This window comes from Papio anubis, chromosome X (assembly GCF_008728515.1).
Source record: "Papio anubis isolate 15944 chromosome X, Panubis1.0, whole genome shotgun sequence".
NCBI classification, from domain to species: domain Eukaryota; kingdom Metazoa; phylum Chordata; class Mammalia; order Primates; family Cercopithecidae; genus Papio; species Papio anubis.
The window spans coordinates 135,938,036-135,953,819 of NC_044996.1; the positions used below are offsets into that span (position 1 = coordinate 135,938,036).

The 15,784-nt window shown below is 45.0% G+C and overlaps 1 protein-coding gene across 3 annotated transcripts in view; it reads right to left on the minus strand.

The window, feature by feature from the left end:
* SHROOM2 (shroom family member 2) overlaps positions 1 to 15,784 on the minus strand; it is a 164,502-nt gene that overhangs the window by 63,462 nt on the left and 85,256 nt on the right. For 2 of the 3 annotated variants that reach the window (XM_009197175.4, XM_003917388.5), the window contains exon 2: positions 15,416 to 15,567. In XM_009197175.4, the coding sequence (XP_009195439.3) occupies positions 15,416 to 15,567 (152 nt within the window). Of the gene's footprint in view, positions 1 to 15,415; positions 15,568 to 15,784 lie in introns of those variants that run through there. The other variant, XM_009197176.2, reaches the window with a different exon arrangement.

Here is a 15,784-nt window from a genome sequence, read left to right on the forward strand (position 1 = left end):
AAAAAAAAAAAAAAAAAAAAAAAAAAGAAAATGAATCATCCCCATGCACCGATTCCTTAAATCCAAGTATGAAGAGAAATTAACCCTTTAGCTTGGTCAGTTACATTCAGGAGACAGCAGCTTGGTGGTAACATTAACCTAAACCAGCAGTTAGCCAAAAAACCCAAAACACATCTCAACCTTCCACTGGCCTCAGGCTAAAATAAAAATTAATTTAGTGTTGCAAATGAATAAGGCAGTGACCACAGAAGCCTTCTAGCAGCTGAGAAGGCTGAACAATCCTGTTCCTGGACCAAAATGTCATTCTGTTGAAATCTGAATGTTATGTTTTAAAACAAAATTGTAATAATAATATCATTCCAGATTTACTCTTTTACCTTAGAAGTTTATTCTGTAATGATGATATTCAGCTTGTATCTAATACAGACTTTAACAGCTGGACATTTAGTCAAAACGTATACTGTTCCATGGGTGGAAGAATGCACAAACAAAATGTGGTCTATCCATACAACGGAATATTACTTGGCAATAAAAAGGAAATTTTGACATATGCTACAACATGGGGAATCTTGGGGACGGTATGCTATGTGACAGTAGCCAGTTACAAAAGGACAAATACTGTATGATTCAACTTATATGAGGTACCTGATTTGTCAAAATTATGAATGCAGAAAGTAGAATGGTGGTTGCCAGGGGTGGGGGAGGGGAGACTGAGAAGTTGCTGTTTAATGCATATAGAGCCTGTTTTGCAAGATGAAACGAGTTTCTGGAGATTGGTTGCATGACGTGAATACACTTAACACTACTGAACACCACAATGGTTAGGATGGTAAATTTTGTGTGCATTTCACCATAATTATCAACAACAACAAAAACCCAAAGTGTATATTGTGCATCTCCCATAGCCATGGGACATCCCTGTGGATGTGTCCATCGGCGGGGACAAAAAGACACAGGGTTGAGGTCAAAATGCAGGCCAGGGAAAGAGGAAGATAGGAGAGTCCGAACAGGGGCATCACAGCCAGGGAGGCTGATGGCATGGAAGAGGGCTTCCCATGGACGGCAATGCATGTGCAGAAGGCAGCTTGGGTGGGAGTTGTCGGAGGCAGGCAGGGAACCTGGCATGGAAGTGAGACTTCCATGCCTTCATAAAATGCATCTTACCTGGTTTACACCTTTCAAACTGTCTGAAGAGAAAAAGCAATGCTGTATGAGGCAGTGAAAAAATGAAAACAAACCCAGAAGCTCCTTTTTAAAAAGATAATATACAGATACATGTGTTCTCATATGTGACACAGTCAGCAGTTCTTATACGAATTGTGGCTTTTTTTGTTTTGTTTTTTGTTCGTTTGTTTTGTTTTGACAGGCTCTCCCTCTGCCACCCAGGCTGGAGTACAGTGACACAATCATGGCTTACTGCAGTCTCGACCTCCTGGGCTCAAGTGATCCTCCCACCTCAGCCTCTTGAGCAGCTGGGACCACAGACACACACCACCACGCCCAGCTAACTTTTTGTATAATGAGAGATGGGGTCTCGTTATGTTGCCCAGGCTGGCCTCACACTCCTGAGCTCAAGAAATCTGCCTGCCTCAGCGTTTCAAAGTGCTGGGATTACAGGCATGAGCCCCTGTACCTGGCCTAGGGATTTTTTTTTAAATAAGCAAATGAAGACACACAGTGAAAAGAGTTACACTCTTTCTGCTTTAACTGAAGATATCTTGGTTACTGTGGACAGTGAAAATTTACTAAAATATATATGCTTTTTTTCCCAAGTCCTCTGAATTTCCTGATGCATAATGAAAGTATTTGGGGATCAAGCCAGGGTCAGACTGGTTTCTGTTTGTTGGCACCTCTGAAACGGCTGGATTGGTGTTGATAAGGAGATGGTGGGGGGGACCTTCAGCCCCTACATGCTGGTCGCTCAACCACAGACCCATGGAGTTGGGGATAGAGAGCTCTGGCGCCACCTAGAGCCCGCCTACACTCACGGCTCCTCTGGCTGAGTTTCAAGGGCTCCCAGGACTTGAGTAGATGGAAGGCTGTGGTGTTTCCTCCTGCACAAGCCACACACTCTTTAAACGTTTTAAATCACCTTGTCCCTAGAACTGTGGGTCTCATGTGCAGGACCAGGACACACATGTTTCTGTGCATTCCCTTTCATCCTGCAGACTTGAAGAGTGCCTTTCTTTCCCCAGTCTGCCTGGTTTTGTGATCATTCTCCCAAGCCATTATCATTTAAAATTTTATTTATTTAATTTAAAAATTTTTTAAAGAGATGAGGTCTCATCATGTCACCCAGGCTGGTCTTGAACTCCTGTGCTCAAGCAATCCTCCCACCTCGGACTCCCAAAGTGCTGGGATTACAGGCATGAGCCACCACACCTGGCCCAGGCCATTATCATTCTTCCAAAACATAATCTTCAGTCAATGCATACTATTCCTTTCATATAACAAAACATCATGGTATTGACAATACCAAGTTTTCTGGTACTCCAGATGGAACTATTCATTCTAATGGTGGGTTGCCCTGAAATCCCTTCCCACAGATTGTATACCAAACTTAATTGAAACTTACTTCAATTTTTTAGAGTAATTTTATATGCTAGGTAGTGTTTTGGGTGGTGTTTTCTTTTCTTTTTTTTTTTTTTAAGGACAGGGTTTAGATCACAAATATAAAAAAATGCTAGGATGTCATTGAACATTAAGAACAACAGCTGTATGCTTGAGCCCAGGAGTTCAAGGCTGCAGTGAGCTATTATTGCACCACTGTTCCTTCTGCCTGGGTGACAGAGCAAGACTCCATCTCTAAAAAAAAGAAAGAACAACAGATTAGATATCAAATATCCTGTTTTATTTTTAAAAGGAATTATTACAAGAACTGTTTCAAGGAAATCTTTATTATTCACAAAGAGCAGAATTCCTTCCTTTCCCTCACACGAAAGAAAGAAAGAAAGAAAGAAAGAAAGAAAGAAAGAAAGAAAGAAAGATCACGAGTGTTGGGTTATTTTCCTAACCTTTTAGAAGAAAGCAAAGAAGCACCACCTCCCAAGACAAATAGTTTGTGTTTCGTGCCCCCAGCTAACTAAGCGCACAGTAAGAGCACTGGCTGGAGGCCAAGGCAGGGTCTGGGAAGGGAGGCGCCTTGGCCTGCTGGGAGCCTAGGGTCTGAAATATAGGCCCACCTGGTCTCCCTGCCTGCAAATTGCGATGGGGGAACGGGGGTGGTGGTGGTGGTATTGCATAGGTGGGGGGCTTCTGTCCTACACTGGGAGCTGACAAAGGTTTTGTGGGAAAACAGATAAATAATGGTTTCTAAGGGCTTCTTGGAGATAAGGAAGAGCAGGGTTTGAAAGAAGAGTCCGTAGTTGGAAAGGCCTTGCAGATACCGGGCCAGGAAGGGAAGCCCTGGAAACACTCTGGGGGCCTCAGGGACTGTGACAAGCTTCCTGATGTCAGACCCCAGGGTCTGGGGAGAGGGGAATTTACCTGGCAGTTGCCCACACTCTGCTAATCCTTTAAACAAAAACCACCTCTCTGCAAACATCAAATGAAACCCAGTTCTGACTCTGCTTCCTTCCTTTTCCTGCCAATCCTCTGGAAGGCTTCTTCCTCTCCCAATCTCCCTGCATGCAACACAGCTCTGGCCAGGTCTTGCCCTCACTCTAGAACCATCAGCTGCTCCCAGTTTCCACAGAAGGAAGTCCATGCTCCTAGGTTCTCTGTGGTCTAGTCCAGGGGTTCTCAGAGCATGCTCCCTGGGCTGGCAGCGTCTATAGTATCTGGGGTCTTGGCAAATAAAGCAAATTCTCAGTTCCCCAAGACCTAGGAAGTCTGGGCTGCAGTGGGCCAGGAGTGTCTGCACCACCTGAGCAGCTCTGTGTGAGCCGCTGTGTGCTGGCCCCATTCTGCGTTTCCACCTCCTTCTCCCAAGCCTCCCCCTCTACTGTTCTCACTAGAACTTCCAGCTATGGCTTCCAGCTTTGGAGCACCTGGCAGACGTTTATATCTGCCTCTCAAAACTGCCTCAGCTGCAAAGGATGGCTCCACTGGCCTGTCCTCAGCAAAGACTTTCCTGGATCGACTTTCACCCTTCCTTCCTCTCTGAGTCTGCACTTGTGAGAGCCGTTCAGCCCACTCAGCTGCAAGCTCCTGGAAAGCGGGACCTAAAGGAATGATTTCAACCACGTGGTGGGAGTGCTTCTCACATACATCACATGAATGTATACAAATACACCAGAGCATTCTAGAAATGGTTAACTCTGCATGTATTTTCTGTAAGAAAAGTCACCTCCCAAAGGCACTGTGGGAAGATTTATATGCAGTGTCTTTTCCCGGGCAGTGGTGCCGGCAATGCCTGCGTGAATGGTGACATCATGCCTGATAAAGTCTATGGTCCTAGGAGATAAGAGGCAAGTAGTTCCTGCTTTTAAACATGAAGAGAACTGAGGCAAGATAAAAATTCCCAAATGACCTAAGTAGCTGAAACTGAGACATCAGAGCTGCATTGTAAGCAAACGTCAGGGCCCAGCAGCAGCATTCATGTGGGGTGAGAGCCCCAGAATTGCTCTCCACCCAGCCAGCCTGCCTGCCTCATCCCTAGCAAGAGCGTGCCCCACCTCTGGCCTCAACCTCTGGTGTTCAACCTGAGTCCTAGGGCAGAAAAGACTGCGGAGGAATGCCACAGAAGCCACAGGCAGAACCGAGCAGCACAGAACAGAGGAGTGGAGCAGACCCGAATGACTTGTTTTTCCCATTAACCTTTGTAATCTTCATTTCTACAAACCCATTACTGTTGGAAAGACAGGGGAAAAAAAAAAAAAAAAAAGACGATCTCTGTCCCAGTATCCAAACCACTTGTGTTTATCCATATATGCCCCAAGTGTCAAATCATCATTTCATTCAGCTTGATGTTTTAAAAAGGGCACCCACACAATTTCCTGGCCATGTTTCAACAGAGTGAATCTGTTGGCAAAGAAACTCAGCATATTCAAGTGTGCAGTCATTAATATGACTCATTTTATACAGCCTTAAGGATGAACACCACGGATATAAGAATAAAGACACAAAATGTTTAACCTGTTGAGTCAACATATCAGTATACACATGGCAAAAGCCTTACCAAAAAAAAAAAAAAAAGCAACAAGAGATTGCAAGACTGCTGTCCTCTAAATGCTATCCTATGTATAAAGCGTTCTAGCCACGTAAATAGATGCAAAGGAAAGAGATTTCAAGAAATAATCTCCCCTAGCCCTTTCTGGAATTCTGCCCACTAGAAGATCTCAGCAAACAATATCCCCACCTTGCCCTTTCTGGAGTTCTGCTCATTACATAAAGCCCATAATAATTTACTGTATTTTTACTCAATTCATCCTCAAATTCCCTTCCCAGAGCCCATGGTTACCCACGGTACTAGAAGAGTTAAGAAGATATTCTTCACAGAAAAACAAAAACCAAAGTATAGAGAAGACAGATGAAGTTTAGGGAAAGTAACCAATGAAAGAGACTTGAGTCGCAGTGCAGCAAAGAAACGTTGAGCCTGGACCATGAAAAGAGATGAAACTCAGTGGCAAAATCGGAGAGGCAGGGAGAGGAAGGTCCACGAATTCCTCCGAATAAAAAGTTACAGGCACTACCACCATAGGTGAACTGAATGTGGCAGTAGTGAAATGCTATTACAACTAAATAACATTTCTCCAAAGGAAGCGCGTGCTTTTATTCCAAACCTTTTACAGATCCTACACACATTCAGAGAACTATTAAATACCACTGCATGTGTGGTCACTATGGTAAGCCAGACGTCCACTCGCATGTGATTGACATGTGCCGAGTGGCTGAAAAAAATCTTCCCTTATTTGATCACTTATCATCTCACCAAGAGTGTGGGAGGCATCCTTTTCTTTGCAAGGGCATTGAGCCAGAGAACTTTCCTCTGTGTCTTTACATCTAATAAACCACGTCATAGTTGGCAAATCAAAGTAGTGAAATCACAGAAGAAAGATCTGATTCCTTCCTCTTTTTTGTCATTTACTACAGCTGCAGACCAATGACCTTGCTTTGCCTATTATTAAAGGCAAGCACACCCACAACCAGCAGAGTAAATGGTACAACCACCCTCCGTGGTGCAAGGAACTGTTGCCACCTGCCCTGTCCATGACACTGGCTACCTTACTAAAACATGGTCTGGACACCGGAACTACTTGAGTTATTTAATCAGCCCATTTCACAACCCCACCAATGCTGTCATGACTACCATTCAGCAAATCCTTCTGAGCCCTCTCCTTAAACACGCCACTACATTCCATTCAAAACGCCTTTGGACTCTAACTGCCACAAACAGGCTTTCTTTAGCAATAAAACCAAGTTATCAGGCAACTATTCTAAATGGTTTTTATGAGGGTTTGGTTCTAAAAGATAGCCAAGACGTAGGAATGCATCTTGCAGTTGGGGACAGGAGGGATATGAATGTGTCTGTCTGGGTGGGAGGGAGACATGGGATGAAGTTGTTTTCATTATGGAGCATTTTCTTTGTGTGAACAAATTAGCAAGTGACGTTAAAACAAACAAACAACAACAACAACAACAAAAAACCAGGCTTTTAACAACAACAACAACAACAACAACACGCTTTTCCAAAATCTCCTTAAGCTGATAAGCAACTTCAGCAAAGTCTCAGGATACAAAATCAATGTGCAAAAATCACAAGCATTCTTATACACCAATAACAGACAAACAGAGAGCCAAATCATGAGTGAACTCCCATTCACAATTGCTTCAAAGAGAATAAAATACCTAGGAATCCAACTTACAAGGGATGTGAAGGACCTCTTCAAGGAGAACTACCAGCAACTGCTCAAGGAAATAAGAGAGGACACAAACAAATGGAAGAACATTCTATGCTCATGGATAGGAAGAATCAATATTGTGAAAATGGCCATACTGCCCAAGGTAATTTATAGATTCAATGTCATCCCCATTAAGCTATCAATGACTTTCTTCACAGAATTGGAAAAAACTACTTTAAAGCTCATATGGAACCAAAAAAGAGCCTGCATTGCCAAGACAATCCTAAACCAAAAGAACAAAGCTGGAGGCATCACGCTACCTGACTTCAAACTATACTACAAGGCTACAGTAACCAAAACAGCATGGTACTGGTACCAAAACAGAGATATAGACCAATGGAACAGAACAGAGCCCTCAGAAATAATACCATACATCTACAACCATCTGATCCTTGACAAACCTGACAAAAACAAGAAATGGGGAAAGGATTCCCTATTTAATAAATGGTGCTGGGAAAACTGGCTAGCCATAAGTAGAAAGCAGAAACATTGAGAGACTTAAACGTTAGACCTAAAACCATAAAAACCCTAGAAGAAAACCTAGGCAATACCATTCAGGACATAGGCATGGGCAAGGACTTCATGTCTAAAACACCAAAAGCAATGGCAACAAAAGCCAAAATTGACAAATGGGATCTAATTAAACTAAAGAGCTTCTGCACAGCAAAAGAAACTACATCAGAGTGAACAGGCAACCTATAGAATAGGAGAACATTTTTGCAATCTACTCATCTGACAAAGGGCTAATATCCAGAACCTATAAAGAACTCAAACAAATTTACAAGAAAAAAACAAACAACCCCACCAAAACGTGGGCAAAGGATATGAACAGACACTTCTCAAAAGAAGACATTTATGCAGCCAACAGACACATGAAAAAATACTCATCATCACTCGCCATCAAAGAAATGCAAATCAAAACCACCATGAGATACCATCTCACACCAGTTAGAATGGCAATCATTAAAAAGTCAGGAAACAACAGGTGCTGGAGAGGTTGTGGAGAAATAGGAACACTTTTACACTGTTGGTGGGACTGTAAACTAGTTCAACCATTGTGGAAGACACTGTGGCGATTCCTCAAGGATCTAGAACTGGAAATACCATTTGACCCAGCAATCCCATTACTGGGGATATACCCAAAGGATTATAAGTCATGCTGCTATAAAGACACATGCACATGTATGTTTATTGTGGCATTATTCACAATAGCAAAGACTTGGAACCAACCCAAATGTCCATCCATGACAGACTGGATTAAGAAAATGTGGCACATATACACCATGGAATACTATGCGGCCATAAAAAAGGAAGAGTTTATGTCCTTTGTAGGGACATGGATGCAGCTGGAAACCATCATTCTCAGCAAACTATCACAAGAACAGAAAACCAAACACCACATGTTCTCACTCATAGGTGGGAATTGAACAATGAGAACACTTGGACACAGGAAGGGGAACATCACACACCGGGGCCTGTTGTGGGGTGAGGGGACAGGGGAGGGACAGCATTAGGAGATATACTGAATGTAAATGGCAAGTTAATGGCTGCAGCACACCAACATGGCACATGTATACATATGTAACAAACCTGCATGTTGGGCACATGTACCCTAGAACTTAAAGTATAAAAAACAAACAAACAAACAAAAGGCTATTGTTACAGATAAAGTATGCCCCTCACTTTGTAGAAAGGGCCAAGGCTGTGTCAGGTACTTCATTTCTTCCCCCAGACTCTCCCACCTTGGAAACAAGGGGTATGAGTGGTAACCGGGCTTGAGGCGACAGTTCTAAGAAGAGGCAACATTTACTCCACCTTTATGACCTGCCGGGCAACCATCGCTCATGGCTCTGCCAATATCACCTCTCCTTGCCCCTTGGCAACACACTGAAAGCGGTGTTTGTCTCCATCTGGACAAAGCGGCCAGTGCAGAGCAGAGCATGCCACAGCATGCCAGTGCTGCCACAGCCAAGGATGGGATGGACAGAGAGGGGACCCGCTCAGTGTGCTCAGTGTGGGACGGACAGAGCCTCTGGGGGCATCTCAACCTGCAAAGGCTTCATCTACCTGTCCTTTAGGGGTGACTGCAAGGGCAAGTGCCACACTGGACAGAAGCTACATGTGGGCCTCCTGCCCTGCCAAGCCCACTAAGAGGTCAGCATGCGAGCCCAGGGGCCCTTGGTGTCTGCTGGGCTGCTGCCTCTCGCAGGACACTACCTCCCAGACGACAGACACGAAGACCTGTTCCCAGATCCCTGCGCCCTCAAGTCTCAAGGGAGGACATTCCCAGGGTCTGCTCTCAAAATTTCACCAGAACACTCTTCTTTCCAAGCCAATAGCAAACCGGGAATTCAACCAGTGTACATCAACCTTTTCTCCTAAAGCTCAGGGCTTTCAATTTGGTGGATCTCATTAGAGCTGCTCCATTTTTAAAAATAAAAGCCTACGCCATTTGCAGAACCCATAAAAAAAAAAAAAAAAAGTCATTTAAACTTCATTGCTAATGCTGATGCTAACTTCTCAATTCCTCGAACCTCAAAATAACCTTAACCTGTACAGTGTGGATCCCACTGCACAGCACATACAGGTCCTCCAGAGACCCCAAATAAACACAAAAGTAAGCTAAACATTCTCTGTAAGTCTTACTATATTAACAACCATCACTATTTGCAAACATTGATTCATCTGATTAAATTACCTAAACCACACACTAAGGCAAAACCCCAATAGAAGTAACTTTCCCCAAAATAAAACAATTTGATCTATGTGGTTTTTCTCCTGATTTTACTTAATAAAAACAATAAGCTGGCCAGGTGCGGTGGCTGACGCCTGTAATCCCAGCACTTTGGCAGGCCAAGTGGGGCAGATCCCTTGAGGCCAGGAGTTCAAGACCAGCCTGGCCAACATGGCGAAACCCCATCCCTACTAAAAATACAAAAATTAGCCAGGAGTGGTGGCACACGCCTGTAGTACCAGCTACTGGGGAGGCTGAAGCACGAGGATCATTTGAACCCGGGAGGCAAAGGTTGCAGTGAGTTGAGATCGTGCCACTGCACTCCAGCCTGGGCAAAAGAATGAGACTCTGTCACAAAACGATAGAAAAAATAAAATTAAATTAAAAAAACAAAAACAGTAAGCTGGGCATGGTGACATGCACCTGTAGTCCCAGCTACTCAGCAGGCTGAGGCAAGAGGATCACTTGTGCCCAGGAGTTTGAGGCTGCAGTGAGCTATGACTGTGTCTGTCAGTAGTCACTGCACTCCAGCACGGGCAACAAAGTGAGATGTCATCCTTCCTTCCTCCCATCCTCCCTCCCTCCCTCTCTCCCTTCTTTCCTTCACTCAAAATAAATGAAATAAAAACCATAATGGAAAATAGCCTAAACAAGTCAGGGTCTCCTTTGTTTTAACAAGAAAATAAGCAGAGTAGCAAACAGCCATTAGCCCCCAAATGTTCACAGGACAGAAATACCCATTCCTGAATCACAGACAAAGACATCAGACAGCCTCGAAGGCATGGGTTTCACCTGACGTCCTCCAGTGTCCCCACTAAGGAGCATGCCCTCCGTCTGACCACACACCATTTCTGCCTCAGGAGTAGCTCTGGAGGGGGTGGGGTGCTGCGGGAGTGGGGTGGGGATGTAAACCTGCTGACGTCTTAGGCGGCCCCTTACTGCTGCCACCGTTGTGAGTAGCAGCTCCCGGAACATCTGTGCTAATCAACCTTGGGGCTGCAGGGCCACCTGCTCCAGGACAGCTCCAAGGAGCCAGCAGCAGAGGGGGACACAGCACAACGTGGGCTTGGAGCAGCAGTCAGGGCACCTTAGCAACGCCCAAGAGGGGACACATGTTGTAAGAAATTAGCTCCTAGCAAACAAGAGTGCTGTCCCTTGACATCCAGCCTCTTCTCTTCAAATGCAGGACCACACCACATGGTCTCGCAAACCCTTACAGCCTGCTGGAAAAAACCTCCCCTCTGCGGCTAAGCGGCTCCTGAATGCAAGCTTAGTGGATGTAATTAGATTCACAAGAGGGTTTAGAGCTGCCAGCAAAGAGGCAGGAAGTGACATGAATCAACCCTATCCACGATTTGGCCCCTACAAAATGACTCGCAACACATGACCGTTCAAGAGAAACTGCCCAGAGTGGGTTCCATGACAAGGTGGCAGGCGGATTTTGCTGTAAACAAAACTAATATTATAATGCATATTTGGGGAAAAAGCCAAAAGGGTAATTGCAAAGCTTTAGAAAATAATTTATGATGTGATATTTAAAAGAAATTTTCCCTAGGGTGTTTGAAATTATAGGTACTTTTTAGAAGCTGAACTTAACAGCCATTTGCCTCTGAAGGGAGAAAAACGGACGACTCTCTCCCCAGAGCTGTTAATGCAGATTTCAGAGAGAAGACAGCAACAGGCAACAGCCACGGTCCCTGGCACCGAGTGGACAGGATGAGCCCAGCTAAGCGAGGAGCCGCCGTCCCCTTCTCAGTCCTTCCCCACCCTCCCAACTCTGCTCCCTCTCCTCTGGAGCAGCCTGAGGGCATCAGGCAGACCTCCTTTTTGTGCTAACCCAACTGGGTTAAGTTAATGAGGAAAATGCCAAAGGGCCACCCAGTTTCTGGCCTTAACCTTCCCAAGAACTTGTGCATAAGGCTAGCAAGTGGTAGACCTGCTGCAAATGCCCAGTGAAATGGCCTGTGGCTCTGTGTGAAAATTCCACAGCCCAGATCTATTCAAGACCTGCTCAGGACTCTCCAGGGGTGGGCCTGGGCACCCAGGAAAACAGTGCAGAGGAAAAAAACTGGAAACACACGCACACGTGTGCACGCGCGCACGCACACACACACACACACACACACACATACAAAAAGGCTACACGTCTGCCCTGAACTTTCCTGCAAGGAGCACTTCCCCAGCCAAGTAGAGACGGAACAACAAAACACCTGGGAAGAAAGAGAAAAGCAAAACTGCCAGCCTCATCCTCTCCTCCTGACCTAACCGATAGATCTGAGTATCGGTCAGCACCCCTCCCCTGACATCTCAGGCCGTGGATGCCACCTGGGCCTCACAAAGAAGAACATACGTGCACTTGGTAGGGCTGACTGTTACACGCTCTTTGTCTCCAGCTCCCCCCACGCTGGGCAAGAGGAAGCTCTGGCCCTCATTTGTCTGTGGAGATAGTGATCTGCCTGTCTCCTCCTGCATCGCTTTCCCAGCACCAGCTTCTCAACGACAAGGTCCGCGTTGCCCATGCCTGTGAAACAAGATGCCACCACTTTGTGAAAGTGGCCCATCGCAATCCTATCCTGGCCACCTGGTCCCCTGGTCCCCACACACACAAAGATAAAACGAGCCTACAAAATAAGACGTGTAGCAGCTGTCACTACAGGGAGGGGAGTTTATGAACCACTATTCAAATGATGTTTAAAAAACCACGGAGAGGCCAGGTGCGATGGCTCATGCCTGTAATCCCAGCACTTTGGGAAGATCGCTTGAGCCCAAGAGTTCGAGGCTACAGTGAGCTATGACTGCACAACTGCACTCCAGCCTAGGCAAAAGAGCAGGAACCTGTCTCAAAAAACCATGGATTTCTGCGCTTTACACTGAGATGGATGTACCTCTTTCCCTCATTACACTTTTGCAGATGGGGGCAGACAACTGCAACAAGTCAAACAAGGCTTGGGCGAGCTAGTTTACCATTTGATCATGCTTTTAAGCAGAGCAATATAGAATATGAATATGTTGGTGTCTCAATCTATGAACTACCTGCAGAGTTCTTTTCATGAACTAGCCACTTGTAAGGGTACACGCTCCATCCTGGAGCTCTACATAAAATGCTAGAAAATGCTACCTAATCCATAGAGACAGAAGGCAGATTAGTGGTTGCCTAGGAATGGAGAAAGAGGAGGGCGGGGAGATTTAAATAGAGATTTAAATTTAGATAGAGAAGAATATGTGTTCTGGCTTTAAGAAGAACAATTTTGAAAGCACCCATTGGTGCTTTTGTAATAAGGAAAACCACATAAGGGTAGCTGGAGTCTTAGAAGTTCTATGCACATTTGGTCACAGAAGTCTTCCGTGTTGTGTGTTGTGTGAGAGCAGAGGAAAAACAGCTTGTGGGTTTTTTTCCTAACACAGTTATTGAAAGTGTGTTTGGAAATAAAAATTTGTAAATAAACTCTGCTGCTTTATATCTCGTTACACATATTACTTAAATAAAATTCCATCTAAACCACATTATCATTTTGTCCACATCTCTCATTTAAAGGAAAGTGGGTCTGCAGAACACAAAATGGGGATTCTACACAGTGGCTCCCGGAGATCCTTCAGGGCAAAGTTTAATCCCTTTTCCCAAGAGTCTTTTAAGTACCTACTCAGTGAAACCAACCAGCAGATGCCCTGAGGCTTCTCTCTCTCCTCCTATCAACCAGTTCTCCTGTGGCATGGCTTTCCTTTGAACAGATATTAGACTGTCCATCTTTATCACTAAATATGTACTTCTAGCTCAAAAAAAGAACCACATCTACCATTCTTCTAAACACATGGAACGATACCTGACTTCACTCTCGTAACTACGGAAATGCAAATGTAAATATAAAACCATATTTCACCTATCACATTCACAGAGAATACAAACAAACAAACTACAAATATCCTATGCTAGAGATGATGTAAAAGGGGTCTGAGAAACTCAGAAATGTCTCCGAACATTCACAACGCACACACCTTCTGACTTAAGAACTCCGATGCTAGGAATTTCTATGCGTAGCTATGCCCTGGTGATACAAAGTTGGCCAGCTATGCTGACTAACTAAGCTGGTGTCTCCATCGAAGAAGAGAAGACAGACAGTAAGACCACAAGCACAGCCCAGTGTTTTGGGGGCTCTGGGAGCCCAGAACGAGACAGTACAGGAGACAGAAGAAAAGGCAGTTGCAGTCAGCCTTGGCAGCGGGATGATGACCGCCGGAGCCAATTTATAACTCCTCGTCTTACCTCTGCAGAACAAGCTTCCCTCACCACCACCAGCATTCCACTAAGTTAACTGAATCGTGTAAGAACAAACGTGCTGCTATAGGAGGGTTACAACGGTGATCACAGAGGAACCATAACACAGTGTCATGGTGCCTCTCATGCCCCACCCTCCCCAATGGCTCAGAAACCACCATTCTGAGATTTTACTTTCTGATCTACAAAGAGTTGTTAAAAGGGTGCTCAGGAATGGCATGTACCACTTACAAATGACTTTGCTAAATTCATGAGGCAAAACATGTTTTTCCTTCCTTTTTTTTTTTTTTTTGAGACAGGGTCTCGCTCTGTCACCCAGGATGGAGTACAGTGGCACCCTCACGGCTCATTGTAACCTCGACCTCCCAGGCTCAAAGAATCCTCCCATATCAACCTCTCGAGTAACTGGGACCACAGGCGCGCATCATCATGCCCAGCTAATTTAAAAAAAAATTTTTTAGAGAGATGGGGGTCTCACTATGTTGCCCAGGTTGATCTCGATCGAACTCCTGGGCTCAAGTGATCCTCCGGCCTCGGCCTCCCAAAGTGCTGGGATTACAGGTATAAGCCACCACGTCTGGCCCTTCCTCATTTCTGAACCTTTTCTTTGGATACTGTTTTGGTACCTCCAATCACCCCCACTTCAAAAAAGCCTTTAGGTATTTGTCTTGGCTGGTTTGAATGCAGCGGTGTTTACAAATAATTAGTCACAACCAGTTACAGATTTCTTTGTTCCTCTCCACGCATACTACTTCACTTGGCCAGACTTGAAAAAAAATTTTTTTTCATAAAAAAGGAAGATATCTTCATGTCTGTACTAAAAATGGAAATAAATGTGAGTCAATTAATTAAAATTTACAGCCAGCCTTCAAAAGAACACGCTAATTTTGCCAAAAAGGATGTGTAAGCACTTTCCTATTAATAAGCCAACTATAAAACCAAGGTGGAGAGTTATTTCTCTTTGAAAGCGACATATCACCAACATTCTTGTGGTACACAGGAGTATTGCTTTAGTTCCTGTATATAAAAGCATCATGTCCCCAAGTTCACTTTCTAACCTCTTAAAACCATCCAAGCTCCAAGTGACATGTAATGTACAGGAATAGACAGCCAGCTCCCTCCAGACCCTCCCTCCAGACCTCAGCACAGCGCTCTAAACCCTTGGCGGCTGGCATCTTCGTGACAGTCACTCTCTTTCTAGCACGAAAACAGAAAGCGCAGTGGCCTGCCACCTTGTGTATAAGACAGGCAACAACATGTCACCTCGCTGGGAGCATAAGCAGAGTTTTCTGCCTGCCAAGAAAATAATCTACACATTGCCAAAGGAAAGATACGAGTATTCAAATCCACTTAATACATTAACATTTATAAAAATCAGTTGTAATAAAATTAGGAACTGTTCGGACACTTGATGCTGGGCCCATGCTTGGCCGAGACATATAACTCTAAGTGCATGTCCCAATCGAGATCTCTGCAGCGATGTGGGTGGGACAACTGGACTCCCACTTTGATGTTCCACTCACTCCTGTGTGTCGTGGTAAATGTGGGAGGAAGCTCAGGTCTTACCTTTTGACGACCAGTTTCAGGGTCTTATGGGACCCCTTCACCAGGCAAATCGCTTCCTGTCTAAACCCTGAGAGACCAATGTCATTGATGCCAACGATCTCATCTCCAGCCAGTAACTTGTCGACCGCCGCGGCTTTACTGCCCTCTTCAATCTGTAACAGAGAAGCATATTCCATGAGCCTTCCACGAGCAGCAATTCCTGAGGCAGAGCAGGTCCTTGGAAAGCAACAGACATACCTCAAGCTTGGCGGGAATGGGGCCCAGGGGGCTGACCTTATTACCACTCAGGGGATCAGGGATGTACTATACCCCTCACCCTGGCCTGCCTTCCCTGGACACGACTCCTGTTTATCCAGGGAATGGGAAAGC